The sequence below is a fragment of the Amblyraja radiata genome, chromosome 32 (assembly GCF_010909765.2).
Source record: "Amblyraja radiata isolate CabotCenter1 chromosome 32, sAmbRad1.1.pri, whole genome shotgun sequence".
Lineage (NCBI taxonomy): Eukaryota > Metazoa > Chordata > Chondrichthyes > Rajiformes > Rajidae > Amblyraja > Amblyraja radiata.
In genome coordinates, this window is record NC_045987.1 from 9,194,987 (window position 1) to 9,212,493 (window position 17,507).

Below are 17,507 nucleotides of genomic sequence, written 5' to 3' on the forward strand. Positions count from 1 at the left end.
GGTAGAAGTTTTGCCTGTAAGAAGATTTGATACTCTGGCTAGCCCTTTATTTTGTTGGAGAATTACTTCAACTGAATGTCAGGAAAGCATCTCTGTACATCACACTTTTTTTCAGATGATGCAACTGACCATTTGATCATTTAGTAAATAAGTGCTGAAAACAATTAGAATGAAAGTTTGACTTGCGACAAGATGCATGTCTTGCATTCATAGATAAAACAATCTGAAAGACCTCCCAGATCCTGTACAGCCATTTAATTGATGACTTGGTGAAGCTTTTGGGAGTTTAGCTGCTGCTCATCACATTGGCTGCACCTTAATTAAGATTTGGGATCTGTGTTATAAGTTGTTTTATCAAGGTCAAGTGATAGGAGCAGAATTAGGCCATTCGGGCCATCAAGTCTACTGCGCCATTCAATCATGGCTGATCTAGCTCTCCCTTCTATCCCCATTCTCCTGCCTTCTCCCCATTAACCCCTGACACCTCAGTTCTGGCATTGAGGTACAATCTCCAATTCATGAAACCCTTTCCATTTTGTATGGTCTCGTGGACCAACGTTGAACGATCGTGCATTATCCTTCACATCGTTTGGAACATTGTCCGACGATGTTTGTGACAACAGAGGCATATTCATTTTAGTTAGCCATGGAGTCCTTGAATAGGGACCAGTCAGTCGACTCAAAGCAGTCATAAAGTCTCATCTGTTTCCGTAGACCAGCATACATGACTTTCTCTAACGGATCCACCTGCTTCAGTTTCTGCTTGTAAGCAGGGCGTAGAAACACAGCCAGGTGCAGAGCTGCCCAAGTAGTACGGATTTTCCGTATTTTGTACGGAAATGCGATAAGAATATGGATGTACGGATTTGCTTTGGCCAAGCATCATGTTTCATCTTGCTGCTTAAAAATTGCAAGGATATAAAAAAATCATACGCTATGGCCACATCGCTATAGGTCACAGACTGTTCGGGGAGGGAGAAAAAAAGAAAGGAAGAGAGGGAGGGAAAGGGAGGGGTTGGAGGGAGGGAGAGAGAGGAAGGAGAGAGCAAGGGAGGCTTCCAAAATGGCTTCTACATCATCATCTGGTGCTAAAAGCAGGAAGCAGCCGTTCAAACAGCAGTATACAAAGAGATGGCAATGAATGCACTGTCAAGTAAGGTGCGTAAAAGACATGTCATTTGGTAGGAAAGTTATACATTCTTGTACTCTTACATGGGTATGACTGCACATTAAAAAAAAAACAATTTTTTCAGCAAAATGGCACCACGTAAAAATACTGATTTCCTCAGCAAAATACAAATTTTCAGGCACTACAATACTGAAATGCGCTGACAAAACTTGGCAGCTCTGCACGTGGTGCAGTTGGGGGATGGAGCATAAGGCTAATGGTTATGTTGCAGTGGTAGAGGGTGTTTGGACCTCTGATTGGGCAGAAGATGTGTTAAGTGTTTTGGTACCACGCTCTTGAGGTTGGCTTGAATGAAGGCCCTGACTATTATGAACAAGGCCTCGTGTACTTCGTTTCAGAGCTATTGGTGGCATTGAGGTTTAGTTCCTCAACTGCAATCAGCCACAACAATCCAGGTGCAATCCATTTATCCCTTGATGAGTGTTTTAGATCATCTTTCATCCTCCTGGATACAGCTGTGGCATTTGTCTCCACACCGCCATCTGGTGGTCATTTCTACATTATTACAACTCTGGGTGAAGAAGCTGATCAAACGTTCCTGTTTGATGTGTTAGTTACTGAAACAATGTTAATAGACTCCAGTTTTGGACTTGCTCCTTCGCCCTCTAAAACACATTCTTCACATCAAGGCTACTATAAAATCCTCAGAGTATTCCTTGGTTACCTTACAGCAGGGGTCGACAACCTACGGACCCCGGGCTGAATGCGGCCGTAACCCGAAATCACCCGCCCGCAGGAGTATTTATTTTCCGTAGTCATCCGTCCCGCAGACTTCCTTCATCTCCTGGAGGATTTTTCTATTTGTATAGGAAGTGCCTTTCAATAATAATATGTAAAAGTTGTTTAATTGTTAGCTCTTTTATATTTACCAAGCATTTTTTTTTCCTTGTTCTCTACATTTTATTTGGAATAAAGATTAAAATAACCTGTTGGACTCTTTCTGATTGGCAGGAAATTCGTCGTTTACATCAATACGTCAAGTTTGCAGTGCAAGACGTTAATGATGTGCTGGATATGGAATGGGAGCAATACCAGGAAAAGAACAAGAAACACAAGTAAGAGGGTTGAATGGGGACTTTGAAATCTGCCTGAGCTTTACAATCATTGTCGGCAATGACGCTGGGTCAGGACATTTTCAAATCTGCTCTCTGGAGTCTTAAGTGCGGTCTGCACTATTGGAGGCACGACTGCTTTTTGATGATGATGATGATGATGATGTAGGCAATGTTTTTAAATTAGGGGGCTACCTGTGCGTCCTGGTGAAAGTAAAAATAAAGTGATGCTGATTTGATGTGAGAACTTATTTTTCTTGGGATGCAGGAGAAAATAAACTGATTGTCCAATCACCCCTTGACATTTGAACACAAATTGACGACTCCATTTCGTGTTTTTACATGGTGATTGTAACTAAAGTAAATAGTTATATGAATGCAATTATCCTTGAGTCGGGGAAGATCCAGACACTATCAGCAATATCCAGTTTTGTGGTTCTTCATCTTTTTTGTGCACCAGTGTGACTATTTCTCGTTTATGTCTATTTACGTCCATCGTATCGTAATTGGGGGGGAAAAAACAGCTTCATGCTGTAGAATACCAGTATTGTTGGAAAGACATGTGGAGATTGGAGGAGGAGAAATGCTGCCACATTGACATCTTGGCATAAACCCTCTCCAAGGCAGTTACTGACATGTTTGTTGGCTACAGTTCATATCCCCATCCAAATTATACCACTGTCGGTGATTTTGTTTTGTTCCAATTCTAGGAACAAGTCAGCTGACCAAAAGTAAGTTACTGCTGTCCTTGAAGGAAACATTTCCTCATTTAGCTTGGTTATTAAATAGTGTAACCTGTTGACTCGATGTATATTTGGTCTGAGTTCTTGGGTTCGAGAATAACGGCCTGTGTTGAATCTTCTCAGTGCGTCAACGTTCCATACAAAATTTGCTGGGGATTTGCATCTTTGTATATCATTATTGAGGAGCAATTGTGTGGTTCACCTTCACTGTTGTCTAAACTTCGATTGTTTCCTCCCAGGCACTTGCTTTTACCGGAGCGAGAAGTACTGTTTAATGCACTGGCCAGCCATCATGAGATTATTAACCAGCAGGATAAGAAGATTAATGAGCTGATCAGCAGCCTGCAGAATCTCCGCATATATAATCAGACCTCCAAGTGGTGCATTCTTAATGACAAATGTCTCAGTGATCAGTGGTATGTTTTTCCATTTTTTGTTAAAAATATTAAAAGTATTAGATTCTCGGTGCTACATTAATTTATCACTTGTGACTTGTACTGTGATGCAATCATCTCTAATTTTGAGTGTTGATGGTCTCACTCCTACTCGAAAGACATGGAGGATATTCTGGCAGTTTCAACAGAAACCTGGCGATATGTTACACCGTCAGCGAGGCTTCCTTTTAGATGCAATGTTAGGAATGTCGACTTCCTCTTCAGGATAGCACACAGGATCCTACAATTGTACTTAGAAGAAGGGAAGTTTGGCTCTTCCCAATGTCCTGCACCACATTTATCTTCAGACCTGGTCAAATGGATCCACTGGCTACTATCTCTCTCTTATTTGTGTGACCTTGTTATGCACAGATAGAGTTCTAAATTTTACTCTATCATAACACTTGATTATTGTTTAAAAGATATAGCTGTAAATCATTTAGATCAAGAAAGACACAGTAAACCCCTGTTACAATGGACTATGGGGGAGGGGAGGGGGAGGGGGGGGGTGGAGAATGGTGTCCATTATTGCTGATTGTCTGCTGCTGTAGAGGGGCTATGAGCGGGCAAAGTGACGGGCAAACAGGAAGAAGTGGCAGCCGGTGAGAGTGGAGGATGCCCCACATGAGGGTTTGCTGTGGAGATTTTCTTGCTTCTGAGCGTTTTTGAATTGCCATCAGTATTTTGTATTCTGAAACTTGCTTATACATTGATAAATTGAGCAAGGAGAAACTCTTAACCTTGAGCTGATTGATGGATGGAAGATATTTTTCTTTGCTCTGCAGTTATAGTTGACCATCAACCTCTTAATCTTTTCCAATATCAGCATTGCTGTGTGTTTGAAAGTGCAGATTTTATTATCCTTGACAGAACTTGTCAAGATATACTATATCTGTGTCCGTGCAGAGTAAAACTAATGTGATCAGAGTGAGGAAGAGGACTTCAGGTCATTTTTGTAGGTTGGTTGCTGACTCAGGGAAAGTATTTTTATCTTCGCACAGACCCAATTCTTGCAGGTATAGAATTAGATATGTTTTGATTTCTGGATGAAGCTTATTTTTTGCCCCTTAGTGTTGTTCCATTTGATATTAAATTTTGGGTATCAAAGATTACTGAGTGAGCAGGTCTTGAAGAATGTTTTAAATGTTGTCTGGCAATCTTGAGACAGACAGAGGGGTAGTTATATCCAGTAGAAACCTCTGTGGCTGTTGGCTCTGACAGTCCAGAACCTTTACTAACGTCGTCCCAATCCAAATATGAATCATACAGTATATATTTAATGTGTCCCATTTCATACACATGTTACTTTTCTTTCAGCTGGAATACAGAGCTGGAGATGCTTCGCAACGTTTTGGTGAAAACTACTCTGGATACAGCACCAAAGCTGTCTTCAAGCAGCCCAGGTAAATCATCTGAGCTGTTATGACATTCATAGAGACAGTGATTATATGTTTGAGGATATCGTATGAATAATATTTTTATCCGTACAATATCATAAATGCTGTACCTGCTTTCACCATGGACAAGATGTTGAAAGATCTCCCCCCCATGGTTTATCAAGAGAATTAGCAATACAAAAGGCTGCAGGTGCTGGAATCTGGAGCAAAAATGAACTGCTGTAGGAATGGAATGTCAGGCACCGTTTAGTTTAGATGAACAGTGCAGAAACAGGTCCTTCAGCCCACCGAGTCTGCGCCGACCAGCGATCTCCGCACATGAACACTATACACACTAGGGACAATTTTACCAAGCCAAATAACTTACAAACGTGTACGTTTTTGGAGTGTGGGAGCAAACTGGAGAGCCGGGGGAAAACCCACAAAGATAGCGGGGAGAACGTACAAACACTGTATAGACAGCACCCGTAGTCAGGATCGTACCCGCTGTGATGCTGTAAGGCAGCATCTCTACCACTATGCCGCTGTAAAAAAAAATTTGATCGCAGTTCCCCGCTACCACAAATTTTACAGTGGAGTATTTATAGAGGGAAATGGACAGTTGATATTTCGGGTCTAGGTTTTGATCCTTTGGACAGAAAGAGTTGAGGGGTGATGGCCAATATAAAAAGGTGAGGTGATGGGATCTGACTTGCTGAGTTCCTACTGCAGTTTGCTTTTTTACCAATAGAATTATCTGCTCTTTAAATATTGAGGTCGGATCATAAGCATCATTTGATCAGGTGCTGCCTTTTCCTTGAGTTTAAAGATATTGGCAGGTCATTAAACCTTCCATTCATCTCCAGAAAGGCATGTGGATTTTCGTTTATCTTAACAACAGAGGCACCAGAGTATAAAAACCACATGGACCTGGTTGGATCTAAGTTAGATTATGCTGCCTAATTACAAACATGACATTTGGGGGTAAAAATGCCTGAACTTTAGTGTAGCCGCTGAAGAGATTTATGACAATGGAATGATGGATGACCAATTCCAGGTGCTAACAATTATTTTATTTTGTGGAGAAGTAGAAATGGGGAGATGTTCAAAATAATAGTTGGTGAGAAAACGTACCTTTCCATTAGCTGCGCGATCCAGGTTTGAGATGATGCGCAAAATAAAGCAAGCGATTAGGTTTTTTAAACTGATTACTATCTGAAATGTGCTACTTGAGCGGGTAGTAGAAATTGATATTATTAAAACCTTTAAAACATTTTAGATCTCAATACAGGATGGGAAAAAGCTTTGTCAATGTCAACTTGGACTCTGTAGCTAGCTTGTATGCTTCTTTGAACTGAAGAATATGTGATTGTAAATACACTTGGATTGACTTTCAGGCCTTGATTTTTGTGCATTGCCTTTCATAGACATTTTTTAAATAATTTATTTTCAGGCAAACTATCACCAATGAAGCAATCTCAACTACGGAACTTCCTTTCAAAAAGACAGACACCACCCGTACGATCCACTGCACCAGGTAACGCACATACTCTAGAAAAATCATAAGTGAGGTTGAAAAGAGGCTTGTGATACAAATTTTAATTGTATTAGAATGGAATGATGTTCCTTTTAACTTGACAGGCCATTCTAGCTTGTGGGTAACTTAATAATGTCACCATTTAAAACTCATTGACATCAGCCACCGAGTTATAACCATCTTCAAATGTGTTAGTTTCCACAACTTAAAAGCTCTGCCTCATTCTGGTGGAAATGACTGTTTGTGAAATTTCACTTTAAGGTACGGTTGTGACCAATATGGAGCAGTGCATCTAATGTGAACTTGTACCTGAATGCTTGTAAACCATGCCACTGATCTGCAGTGATCTGGAGACAATGATCAATTAGCATGTAGGTGATTTGTACCTCTAGGATTTTTAATTAATGTAGATAAAATCACCATAAGCATTTAATTAATGCAGATGAATCAATTTGTGCACATAAACCCTCCCGATCCCCTTTGTGGGGTTACAGTTTGTGTTTAGCATTTACTGCAGTTATGCAATTGTGCATTTGGAAATCCAACAGAAGGTCATTGGGTGGATGGAAATTTCTTAAAATGACTATAAATAGCAATTACTGTGTTTTGCTGGAAAATCAAGTTCACAGTTATGCACAATGTAACAAACAGTGGTGTTAATTAAAAAATAAATAAAATCTATGCTGTTTGGTACTAAAATATATTTGCTGCTTTTTTTTTCCCCAAGGAGAATGATCTGTGAAAATGTAAATTATTCTCCCCGACAGCGAATTTGTCCAGGTCAGCATTTCTATCCCCCAAATGTTATGAGGATGAGACCATCTCTGCCTTGCCAGGTGCAGAAAAGGCAATTACTGAGTCTGAGGAACCAGAGGAGCATCCATTCAAGCATTCCCCTATTGCAAGGCGACAATCATTTACAGCAGCACTAATCACCGCACAGTCAACACCCTTTGGCAAAGTGCAGCCCCCTATCGCATCAGGTATGTGGCATAGTACAGGTGCATGAAGGAACATCAAGAATTTTCATTGCACTTTCCTCCATTTCAAAGTCCAAATTATTTTACGGGTAATAAAATAGTTTATGAGGTTGTCATTGGCACATAAAAATGTGGCGGACAACTTAAGCACAAGATCTTACGAAAGCCGTGCAATAAATAATCAGATAATTGTTTCTAGTTTATCATGACATGACATTGATTGATATGTATAGTCCTGCTCAGAGAGAGCCCTCCTAATCTTTCAAACGATGCAATGTGAGGTGTCATTAGAAGTTTTGAAAACTTTAAGGGGATTATTAAAACTAATTTATTAAAAAATAAATACAATTATATTATTAATCTTTTATTAAAATGTAAGATGTTGATATATTGATGAATTGGATTATTTTACATGTCTTATTAATTTGACCAATGACTTGTCCATTACATCAGTTCCATGGCCAGCAGGCAAGACGGTAAAGCAAGGAATGATAGTTCCTGAGAAGCCCATCAGCAGTGTTCCCGCTGCCCAGGCAGCAGGCCAAGCAGCTGTTCGGAGACAATTGACTAATCTGACACCAGGTAGAAAACTGTAGACTATCGCTGACGTGACATTATTGGGGAGGGAGGTTGGGTCGTACGACATGGTTGTGTTTTGCACTGATAAAATTTGACTCTATTTGGGTATAGCATAGGTATGGTACTCTGGACCTCATCTGCACTATCATATGGTGGTATCTTTTTGTTGAATTGTTAAATCAAAGACATCATGTCCTTCAGGTAGACATCAATGACCCCCAAGCTCGCACTTCATGGGATGAACAAGCAAATCAAAAGAAACTGGATCATTTAGTCTGAAGATCATGACCCCAAGACCAGAGCACAGCTCTGTGTTCACCAGGCATCAGTGACATCTGCCTTAATAGATACTTCTGGACCCTCAATTTGGCAATAGGGATGTCAAGCCACTGCAAAAAGTACCATTGTGCTGTAACTGCAAGTCTTCCAAATTCACCGGAAAGATAAGTGAATTAATGACAGTGTTCTTCACAGCCCAACATCTCCAGCATTGGGCCCCTAATTACATTCCCTTGGCTTTGTGAATTGTTTAATAATTTGATTCATAAACGTTCATTTCAATAATTATTTCATTTAAAACCCAAGGCATTTTGACAAAACTTGATGCTCTAAAGAATATATTGCCTTGTGATTTAGGGAGTTTTAAGGACCATCCTAAAGAAGAGAGTTAAGGAAGATCATGAACCTGCCAGCTGGATGAATACTCACTTGTGAAGGAGTGGTGATAATTGACTCCGTTACGAGATCGGCAAATGAGAAATTCTAGGTTGTTTAAGTGGGGAAGGTTCAAAGAATAAGTAGTAGGTGAGGATTTGGGGGAATCTTTAAAAAAATTAAGGATCTTGCCAGACCAGAAGCCCATAGGAAACAGTATATAGTTCCGGGTCACAGCATAGGATGCAGAACAGATCTTGCATATTTGTTGTATATTAAACTTCATTACTGTGCAATTAAAATTGGGTGAACTTAAAATAGGTCGTTGTTATTTAAGTATGTATGATCACATTTTTCATAATTATAATGTTTTGATATGAAATATGAGCAACTGGAAAACTTTTTTTAATGTTTTTTGATGTTGATTTGTTCTCTTTATATATGTAGTTCAAAGTGCTACCCTGGCAGATGCTGCACTGAAGAATGTGCCTCACGGAATCAGTGCGCAAGTGCAGAAAGAAACAAATCAGCCTCCAGTTCTGTCAACTATTATCACGTGAGTTGCATACTTATTGGTTGGGAGACATGGAAGGAAGTACAAGCTAATGTCAATGCTCAGCTGAAATTTGTCTTTCACGATTTACAAATTTTCAAAAATACTCTTTCCGGCAATTTAAGGTAGACAAAAATGCTGGAGAAACTCAGTGGGTGAGGCAGCATCTATGAAGGAAAAAGGCAACGTATAGGGTCGAGACCCTTCTTCAAACTTTAAACATTCTTCTTTAAACATTTCGCCCTTTCCGGCAATTTAAGTTATTTTACCACCTTTTATCTTTAATATCTTTGTTTCACATAAATATTCACAGTGATGTTTTAACATTGGCCAGTTTTTGATTCTTGTAGCTTGGATTCATTAACTTGCATCATGCTCAACACTGTAACACTGTGTTTGGTGACAGCTCTCCCTTTTCAGCTTTACTGTTCCTCATATTCTACTTCCTTGCCTGGTATTGTCTAAAATTATATGTAGTCTTCCATGTTCCCAAGCAACCATAGCCCAAGCAACCATAGTACAAGCGGAAGTTATGGCTGTTAATCTTATATCCTTTTGTTGTTTTTGAGACTACTCGTAACATTGGTTCTCTATAATCTGACATGTTCATTAAGGTTGATAGCTATATAATTAAAGGCATAAACTCATGAGTAGATAGTGAGATGACATGATGGCAAATGTATTGAAGTGGCTGTGGTGTTGCTACCACAACTTGTGATGGTATGGGGACATAATACCAGGTAGTACTGCTTTCTCCCAATTCCCAATAACTTTGGTTTGATCCTGACTTTTGAGTGCTATCTGTTTGCAATTTATGCAATCTCTTCTTGACCACAGAACAATAAACCCTTGTTTTAATAGACCACTTTATAATGAATTTTCATTATAGTGGATGTACCTGTCAACGTCACACCGGCTCGCACCACCTCCCTGTCCGCATACAGCCGTGGTTTCCGACGCCCACCTAGCGAGCACTTCACTTACTGCTCAGTCCGGTTGACTGGGCTGTTGTTTTGGCTCGTGTTGTCGCCCCTGGGAACAACGCTTCCTTCAGTCCTGCACCACCGACAAAATGTGCTCGGTTACCGTGGGACTCCCTCCCCTCTCACCAGCTGCTGCTTGTTCCTGTTGGCTGCCGCTATGTCTGCACTCAACTGCGCACTCGCGGTTTTTAAGATATTTAAACCTCGCTAACTTTTACAATAGACTACCGATCGGAGCGAAACTTGGTGCACTCGCAGCACAGAAGAATGGTGAGCGAGCTGGTGAAAATTGTAACGCTATCGCGTACCGTTTTTGCGCAAATAGAAAGACCGCGCAAACCGGAAAAGCACAAGATCAGAGTTTTAGTTATGTATAGATGAAATAGCAATGATTTGAGGATTGCACTTTTTTATTCATGGGTATTTTAGGTACGGTGTTTTGTTAATTCATGCTGTTTGTTCTTTCCTCAGCCCTTCTATGCCAGCCTCAAATGCAGAGATTATTCAGCAGGAATTAACAAAAGTGCCCTCAGACCAGCTCAAACAGGTAAAGCTACCATTTATTTACTGATTTATAAACCTACCTTTTGTGTTTTATGATAGAAGGCTGGCAACTGTCTGTCTGGTTCGGGGGTGGGAAGTGCATATGGCATTCGTGCGTGGTCACTTGAAGTCTACAAGCTGCAAGCTGAGTATATGTTCATTGAATCTCCTTGCCTTTCAATATATGATTGGATTGACCTGATTGTCAATGAGAATGTAGAAAGGTATGCAGGTAGCAACACAAACCTAACCTAAAGTTATGGTTGCAGCACAGAGCTGCATATGTACTAAATGGTGAAAACTGCAGGCTGTAGACGCAGCTAAGCAATCTCGGAACCAATTGGTCAGATTACATATCTGCACATCAGCCACTTCAATCGTGGCGCTACCTGTAGATGCCTTCAATGATGGGAAGGTCAAAGGCACCGTCCACCAATTTCTGATTTTGACGCCATTTATTAGTACAAGAAGAAAGGAGCGCACCGCTGAGAATCAGACTGGCACTTTGCAGTAGGTCGTCATTTCTAAGTTGGCATTTCTACTTAAAATTGCAGGGATCTCAGACAAGTGTGAAAGAATTTGCATTGCCTCTTGCTGAAACTGGACCAACTTCAACAGAATCCTCCTTATCCTCAACATCCATAAAAAGTTTTACCTTCACTGCTCCCCCAGGTAAGGAGATTGAAGCTTGGTGAGGGTCTGCTTTCACTCACTTCTAGGGGAAATGACTTGTAGTAAAGAGGGTTGGGTGGGTAGTCAAGTCTTATGCTATCTGGTGAACAAAATAGGAGCTTGAGATGATTGGGTAAAAAAAGTTTTGTGAGATGAGATCTTGGGTTTTGAGAGCTGCATATATAAAAGATGAGGGGTTCTTCTTTTAGCTTATGTTGGGAGGCATTGGAACAATGTATAAAGTGGGACATATGGAGGTCAATGTGTGAATGCAGCAGAAAATTAGTGTTGGGACTCAAAGAATTTGGAGTGCTGCGGGCCAAATGCAGTCAAATGGGACAAGCCTGGTATGCCAATTTGGTCAACAAGATGGGCTGAAGGGCCATGACTCTATAACACCTAATGCATAATACCTGCTCCACTCATCTATTAACTTTGTTTTCACTAACAGTTTCCTGGACTTGCTTTCAATAAGAGTTGTTTTTAAATAGGAATTCCTACAGCTAGCTTTATTTTCGAAACAGAATTGTGCAGCATAGAAATAGGCCACTCTCCCCAACTTGCTTATGTCGAGACCCCTTAATTCTCCCTCTAAATCTCTTCCTATTACCCCAGACCTATGTCTTCTAGTTTTATCTACTTCTGATATGGGGAAATGTTTCTTGCAATCTACCCTGCCATCCTCCTATATGCCCCATTCATGACCCCACTTAACCCCCTCTGCTGCACGGAGAACAGATCAGCTGAAAAATGAACTGCCCCTTTCCAGGTAAAATCCTGGTGAATCTCTTCTCCACGCTCTCCAGTGCTATCACAACCTACTTACACCCACGTGACCAGAACTGCACGTAGTACTCCAGCTGAGAGCTGACCAATGTCTGACTAATGCACACTGAAACACAAAGTGCTTGAGTAACTCGGGTGAATGAATTGGTCCAAGGAAGGGTCCTGATGTCACCTATCTGTGTTCTCCACAGATCCTAACCCGTTGAATTACTCCAGCACTTTGTGTCCTTTTGGTGGGTGAAGAAGGGCTTGCTGGTGCACCTTGCGAGTCGTGAGTGGCGTCTGAAGCCGGAGCTCTAAACAGCCGTGGAGATGGTGTGAGCCAGGGATGAGCCAGAGATTCCATTCACACTCAGTTTACATTTTATATTCACTTTATTTAAGTTCCTGGCACTCAGTGGTGCTTTATAGACAGGGGAGGGGTGTCATTAGCCGGCCAGGGGAGTATTTCATTATTATGTGACCTCCGTTAGTCCAGAAAGGCTCTGGAACCGAGGGTGCCAGAAAATTGATAAACCTGAATTCTGAAAAATGCTCTTAAGTATCTGAAACTGCATCTCAGTTGACTGGTCCCTTGACCTAAATTGCAGATTCACGTTTGGTTTCATACCCTTATAATTGCCACTGTTTAAGTTTAAAATATTAGCTTGGTGTTCCTTCTGCTCTCTCTCAAATTGATATTGAAATTCACTTGTATTTTGTCATTTGGTGACTGGAGTTGTCTGAATTAAAGTAGAATGCCACAATTCTGAAATGCCTTCGGTAGATGCAATCTTTTTTTAAAAGAGAGGGGATTCCTCTTGCTTGTTTAATTGTTTGTTTGTATGTATGTAAACAATACTAAACGGCATTTAAAGATATTCTCCCTTAATGTGCTTGAAAAGTCGGTCTTGTAACAAAGCATCATGTCCTGCTTCCACCATGTCCACACTCATCCTCAAGTATTCATCTCCACTGCCAATTGTTCCTCTTGCTTCTCCATTAACCATCACCCCATGCCATTTGCCTACAATCCACCTAATCTGGGGCAATTTAAATTCCTAATTTACTGACAAGCTTCTATGGTATGTGGAAATACATGGAAGTACTTGATCTGTTGGTTCTTGATCATCTGAGACATTTACCATATGGACCAGTTGTCTCATTTATTTACTAAATACTATGCCTGTCCCACCCCAAAATGCGCTTCACTCGTATCACAAGGTTTTTGGATTCCTGTAATTAATCATTTTAAGTCTATTGATTCTTTATTTTGTCCAGAGACTCAGTGGTGGACTCAGCTCGCCCTAATTGCATTCGAAAGAAGATCTGGGTGTACCTTGGCCTAGAAGATTGAGACATATAACCATATAACAATTACAGCACGGAAACAGGCCATCTCGGCCCTTCTAGTCCGTGCCGAACACGTAGTCTCACCTAGTCCCATCTACTTGCACTCAGACCATAACCCACCATTCCTTTCCCGTCCATATAACTATCCAATTTATTTTTAAATGATAAAATCGAACCTGCCTCCACCACCTTCACTGGAAGCTCATTCCACACAGCTACCACTCTCTGAGTAAAGAAGTTCCCCCTCATGTTACCCCTAAACTTCTGTCCCTTAATTCTCAAGTCATGTCCTCTTGTTTGAATCTTCCCTACTCTCAGTGGGAAAAGCTTATCCACGTCAACTCTGTCTATCCCTCTCATCATTTTAAAGACCTCTATCAAGTCCCCCCTTAACCTTCTGCGCTCCAAAGAATAAAGACCTAACTTGTTCAACCTTTCTCTGTAACTTAGTTACTGAAACCCAGGCAACATTCTAGTAAATCTCCTCTGTACTCTCTCTATTTTGTTGACATCCTTCCTATAATTAGGCGACCAAAATTGTACACCATACTCCAGAATTGGCCTCACCAATGCCTTGTACAATTTTAACATTACATCCCAACTTCTATACTCAATATACTCTATACTTAAAGATAGAAAACAGAATTTGTCTCAATTGCATTCTCTCAGCTGGTGTGCATCTCGGCTGGCATGAATCCAAAGTGCTGAATGATCTTCTGTACCATTCAGTTCTATTTCTGAAATAAACCGAGATATCGGGTTTACAGATGCCTCTTCACACTCAAATGTACTGCAAAATCACAATTCACATCAACCCTCATTGTACACTGAGCTTTATTTTGTGGACTTCATGCTGTTATTAGTATTGGTATTAATTTATTGACGTTGGTTATTATTGTCACGTGTACTGAGATATAGTGAACAACTTTGTCAGAAAAACTGTCAGCCACTCAGAATGAATTTGTCCTTTTTACAGGGGGTCAAGCACAAAGTTTGAAATCTGAAAATATTATTGCTGCAGCCCCTGGTCACCAGGTTCATAAAATCTCCTCGTTCCCAGGAGCTTCTTCGTAAGTATATTTTTAATTTGGAGAGTATATACCTTGTATCGGTGATATACATGGAATGTTTGGTGAAACATGGCGAAATTGGAAGCAAGTTAATCATTCGGACTATTTTGCTAATAAAGGCCCTGTTGGTCGTCTTATCGTATCTTGTGAATGTATAGGACAGTGGCACATCGGTAGAGTTGCTGTCGTACAGTGCCAGAGACCCAGGGTTGATCCTGACTACGGGTGTTGTCTGTATGGAGTTTGTTCGATCTCCCTATGCCCAGCGTGGGTTTTCTCTGGGATCTCTGGTTTCTTCCTACACTCCAAAGACCTACAGCTTCGTAGGCTAATTGGCTTGGAAAAATGTAAATTGTCCCTGGTATGTGTAGGATATTGTTGGTGTGCGGGAATCGTTGATCGGCACGGACTCTGGCCAAAGGGCTTGTTTCCGTGCTGTATCTCTAAACTAAGATAATTCATCCTTGTGTTGAGTGACCAGTGGTAATTGATTTGTGTGTGCGCGCATGGCAGCTATGGTGATTTCTCCTCTAAAAATATGACCATACTATTAAAAACTCATCTTTGTCATGAGGCATTATTAGTGATTCCCACTCCCATTGACGGCGATCCCAGTCTCCCACTTTAGCAGAGGATATGGTGCTGCAGATCTCATTTTGAAATGAGTGTTAGATACATTCCCGTTTGGGAATCATTCTCTAATGGGTTTTTTTCTCTTACAGTGGGTTTCATTTTACAGCTCCTAGCACCTCCTCATTAAATGCTTTAACTGACGTCACACTGGGTAAGTCCTGGCCTATCGTTGTCATTTTAAGTATTCCTCAAAGTTTAAAGGAGGCTTATTTTCCTGAAAACGTAATTTTGTATTCAGAATTGGAAGCTCAAGAATGTCTGTTGATTTTCTTGAGTGTTTTATTCATTTAAATGTTCCAAGATTCTGCCAGTCCAATGTCTCTAACCTTTTTTTCTGTTCTGTAGGAACAACCGGAAGCGCAAAAGACTTTGGTGGAACCAAACCTGCTTTCGCATTGGATGCTGACGTTCCCTTTTCCTTTGGGAGCACAAAATCCACCCTTAGCTCAACTAATGCATCTGGGTCCTCTACGTCCAGCAGTAGTGTCTGTATGGGTTCAGATCGGGTAATAGACGACCTGTGTTTAACTGGAACACCCCCGGAGCCTGCTGCTTCTGGGTTAGCAGACCAAACTGAGGTGCAGCAGCCAAAAACTGAGCTCCATCCTTCCAAATCTGGGTCTCGATCATCCATCTTAGAGTTTCAGGCACCTAAAGTTCAGCAGCCGGCACCCAAGTCTGAGATGCCACCGTCCAAGCCTGAAGCGGAGCAGCAGCCACCACCTAAGCCAGAGGTACAGCTCCAGCAACCTCAGCCGTACAACCCCGAGGTGGTGCAACAGCAAATGCCGTCCAAGCCTGAGCCGGCACCACAGCAGCAGCCGCCCGCCAAACCAGAGGTAGCCCTGCCTCATCAGCCGCCATCCAAGCCCGAGGTGGCTCCGCAACCCAAGCCTGAGGTGGCCCAGCAGCCGCAGCCACCCAGGTCTGAAAGCATGTTCTCTCAGGGTAGCACTGGTGGGGTCACCATCGGCAGTTTCTCTGGTCTAGTGGTCAATCAGACCGATGATGCCACCAAAGTGGACAAACCTCTGCAGGGGAGTCACCCCTTTGCACAAACACCTAAAACGGCAGCGACAACTCAGGCTACTGTGCCCTTTGGGACTGCTTTTCCATCGGCAAAATTAGACTCCACTGAAGTAACAACAGCCGTGCCAGTTGACGCCAGTGCTTCCAAGCAATCTGATCCATTGATTTCCTCCGTTCCTATGATCGGGGCCGAGTCGCCCAGTTTACATGGCAGTTTGCCGTCAGCATCCAGTAAGTCCATTTCTACATCCGGTGGTGAGGTGCGGAGTGCAGCCTCTGGACAGAGTGCAGCCTCTGGACAGAGTGCAGCCTCTGGACAGGGCCCAGCTTCCGTTACCTCAGCAGGTTCTTCCCAAAGTTCCATCATAGGATCATTGGGCTCCATGGCTATCGACACTGAAACTGTTGCTGACACTTCAAAGCAGCCAACTCCCGAAGAGAAGAAAGAAACCAGCAGTAGTAATCTCACCACTTCTGAGAAATCATTAATGGAACCAAAGAGTGGTTCATTGACATCAGCAGGCACACCAATTAACACAGAAATGGCAAGTTCACCGCCAAGTACTGAGATACAACCTGCACATCCAACTCTTTCCACTACCACTCCAACTATAGTCTCTCTAGCTGCATCCTCTGAAGGAAGCATTGCACAAGAATCCAGCCAGTTTTTACCTCTGGCGGACTCTACTATTTCTCCTCAATCTACCGCTATGTCAGGGAGCAGTATTGGCACTTCTCCACAGTTCGGGCCTCCTCATGGCAGCTTGGCAGCGCTATTGACATCTCCACATGTCAGCTCCAGCGAACCCTTATCCTCATTGGCCCAGGTTGAAAATAAGGATGCAATGTTTGGGCAACTAACTTCATCAGCATCTTTATCTATCGTGGTGCATTCACCAAGCAAAAGTGATAGCATCACCACTCCTTTCGGAGGAAGCTCGTCAAGCGTTATTGGAAAGCCAACCTTTGGCCAAACTAGTGGTATGGACTCAGAACAAGCTAGTACCACTAGTGAAGGGTTCAGTTTTGGCAGTGAACCATTTGGAAGTCAACCACGCTTTGGTGAGCCCACTGCTACAGCACAAAGTGGCAGTCCCTTCGGTGGTGTTGCAAACGCCAGCTCCTTTACATTTGGACAGCAGACTAATAACAGTGGAGTAATGTTTGGGCAACCAAGTACACCTTCATTTGGACAAAGCTCTAGTTTTCCTTCAACTCCGACTTTTGGATCCACCACAAGGCCAAATGTTGCACCTGGCTTCAGCTTTCAGCCTTCGGGTAAGAAATAAATTTGTTTTAACATCAATATAATCATTGATGTTGAATTATGAGAGGCATGGATAGAGTAATCAGTCCAAACCT

General features: G+C 41.9%; 1 protein-coding gene across 2 annotated transcripts in view; it reads left to right on the forward strand.

Annotated features, from left to right (window-relative positions):
• Positions 1-17,507, forward strand: part of nup214 (nucleoporin 214) — a 73,284-nt gene that overhangs the window by 31,506 nt on the left and 24,271 nt on the right. The window contains exons 18-30 of one of the 2 annotated variants that reach the window (XM_033048915.1): positions 2,141-2,244; positions 3,224-3,400; positions 4,736-4,821; positions 6,248-6,331; positions 7,099-7,314; positions 7,765-7,893; positions 8,992-9,100; positions 10,552-10,627; positions 11,178-11,295; positions 14,390-14,483; positions 15,206-15,267; positions 15,462-15,850; positions 15,920-17,423. In XM_033048915.1, the coding sequence (XP_032904806.1) occupies positions 2,141-2,244; positions 3,224-3,400; positions 4,736-4,821; positions 6,248-6,331; positions 7,099-7,314; positions 7,765-7,893; positions 8,992-9,100; positions 10,552-10,627; positions 11,178-11,295; positions 14,390-14,483; positions 15,206-15,267; positions 15,462-15,850; positions 15,920-17,423 (3,148 nt within the window). Of the gene's footprint in view, positions 1-2,140; positions 2,245-3,223; positions 3,401-4,735; positions 4,822-6,247; positions 6,332-7,098; positions 7,315-7,764; positions 7,894-8,991; positions 9,101-10,551; positions 10,628-11,177; positions 11,296-14,389; positions 14,484-15,205; positions 15,268-15,461; positions 17,424-17,507 lie in introns of both variants that reach the window. The other variant, XM_033048914.1, reaches the window with a different exon arrangement.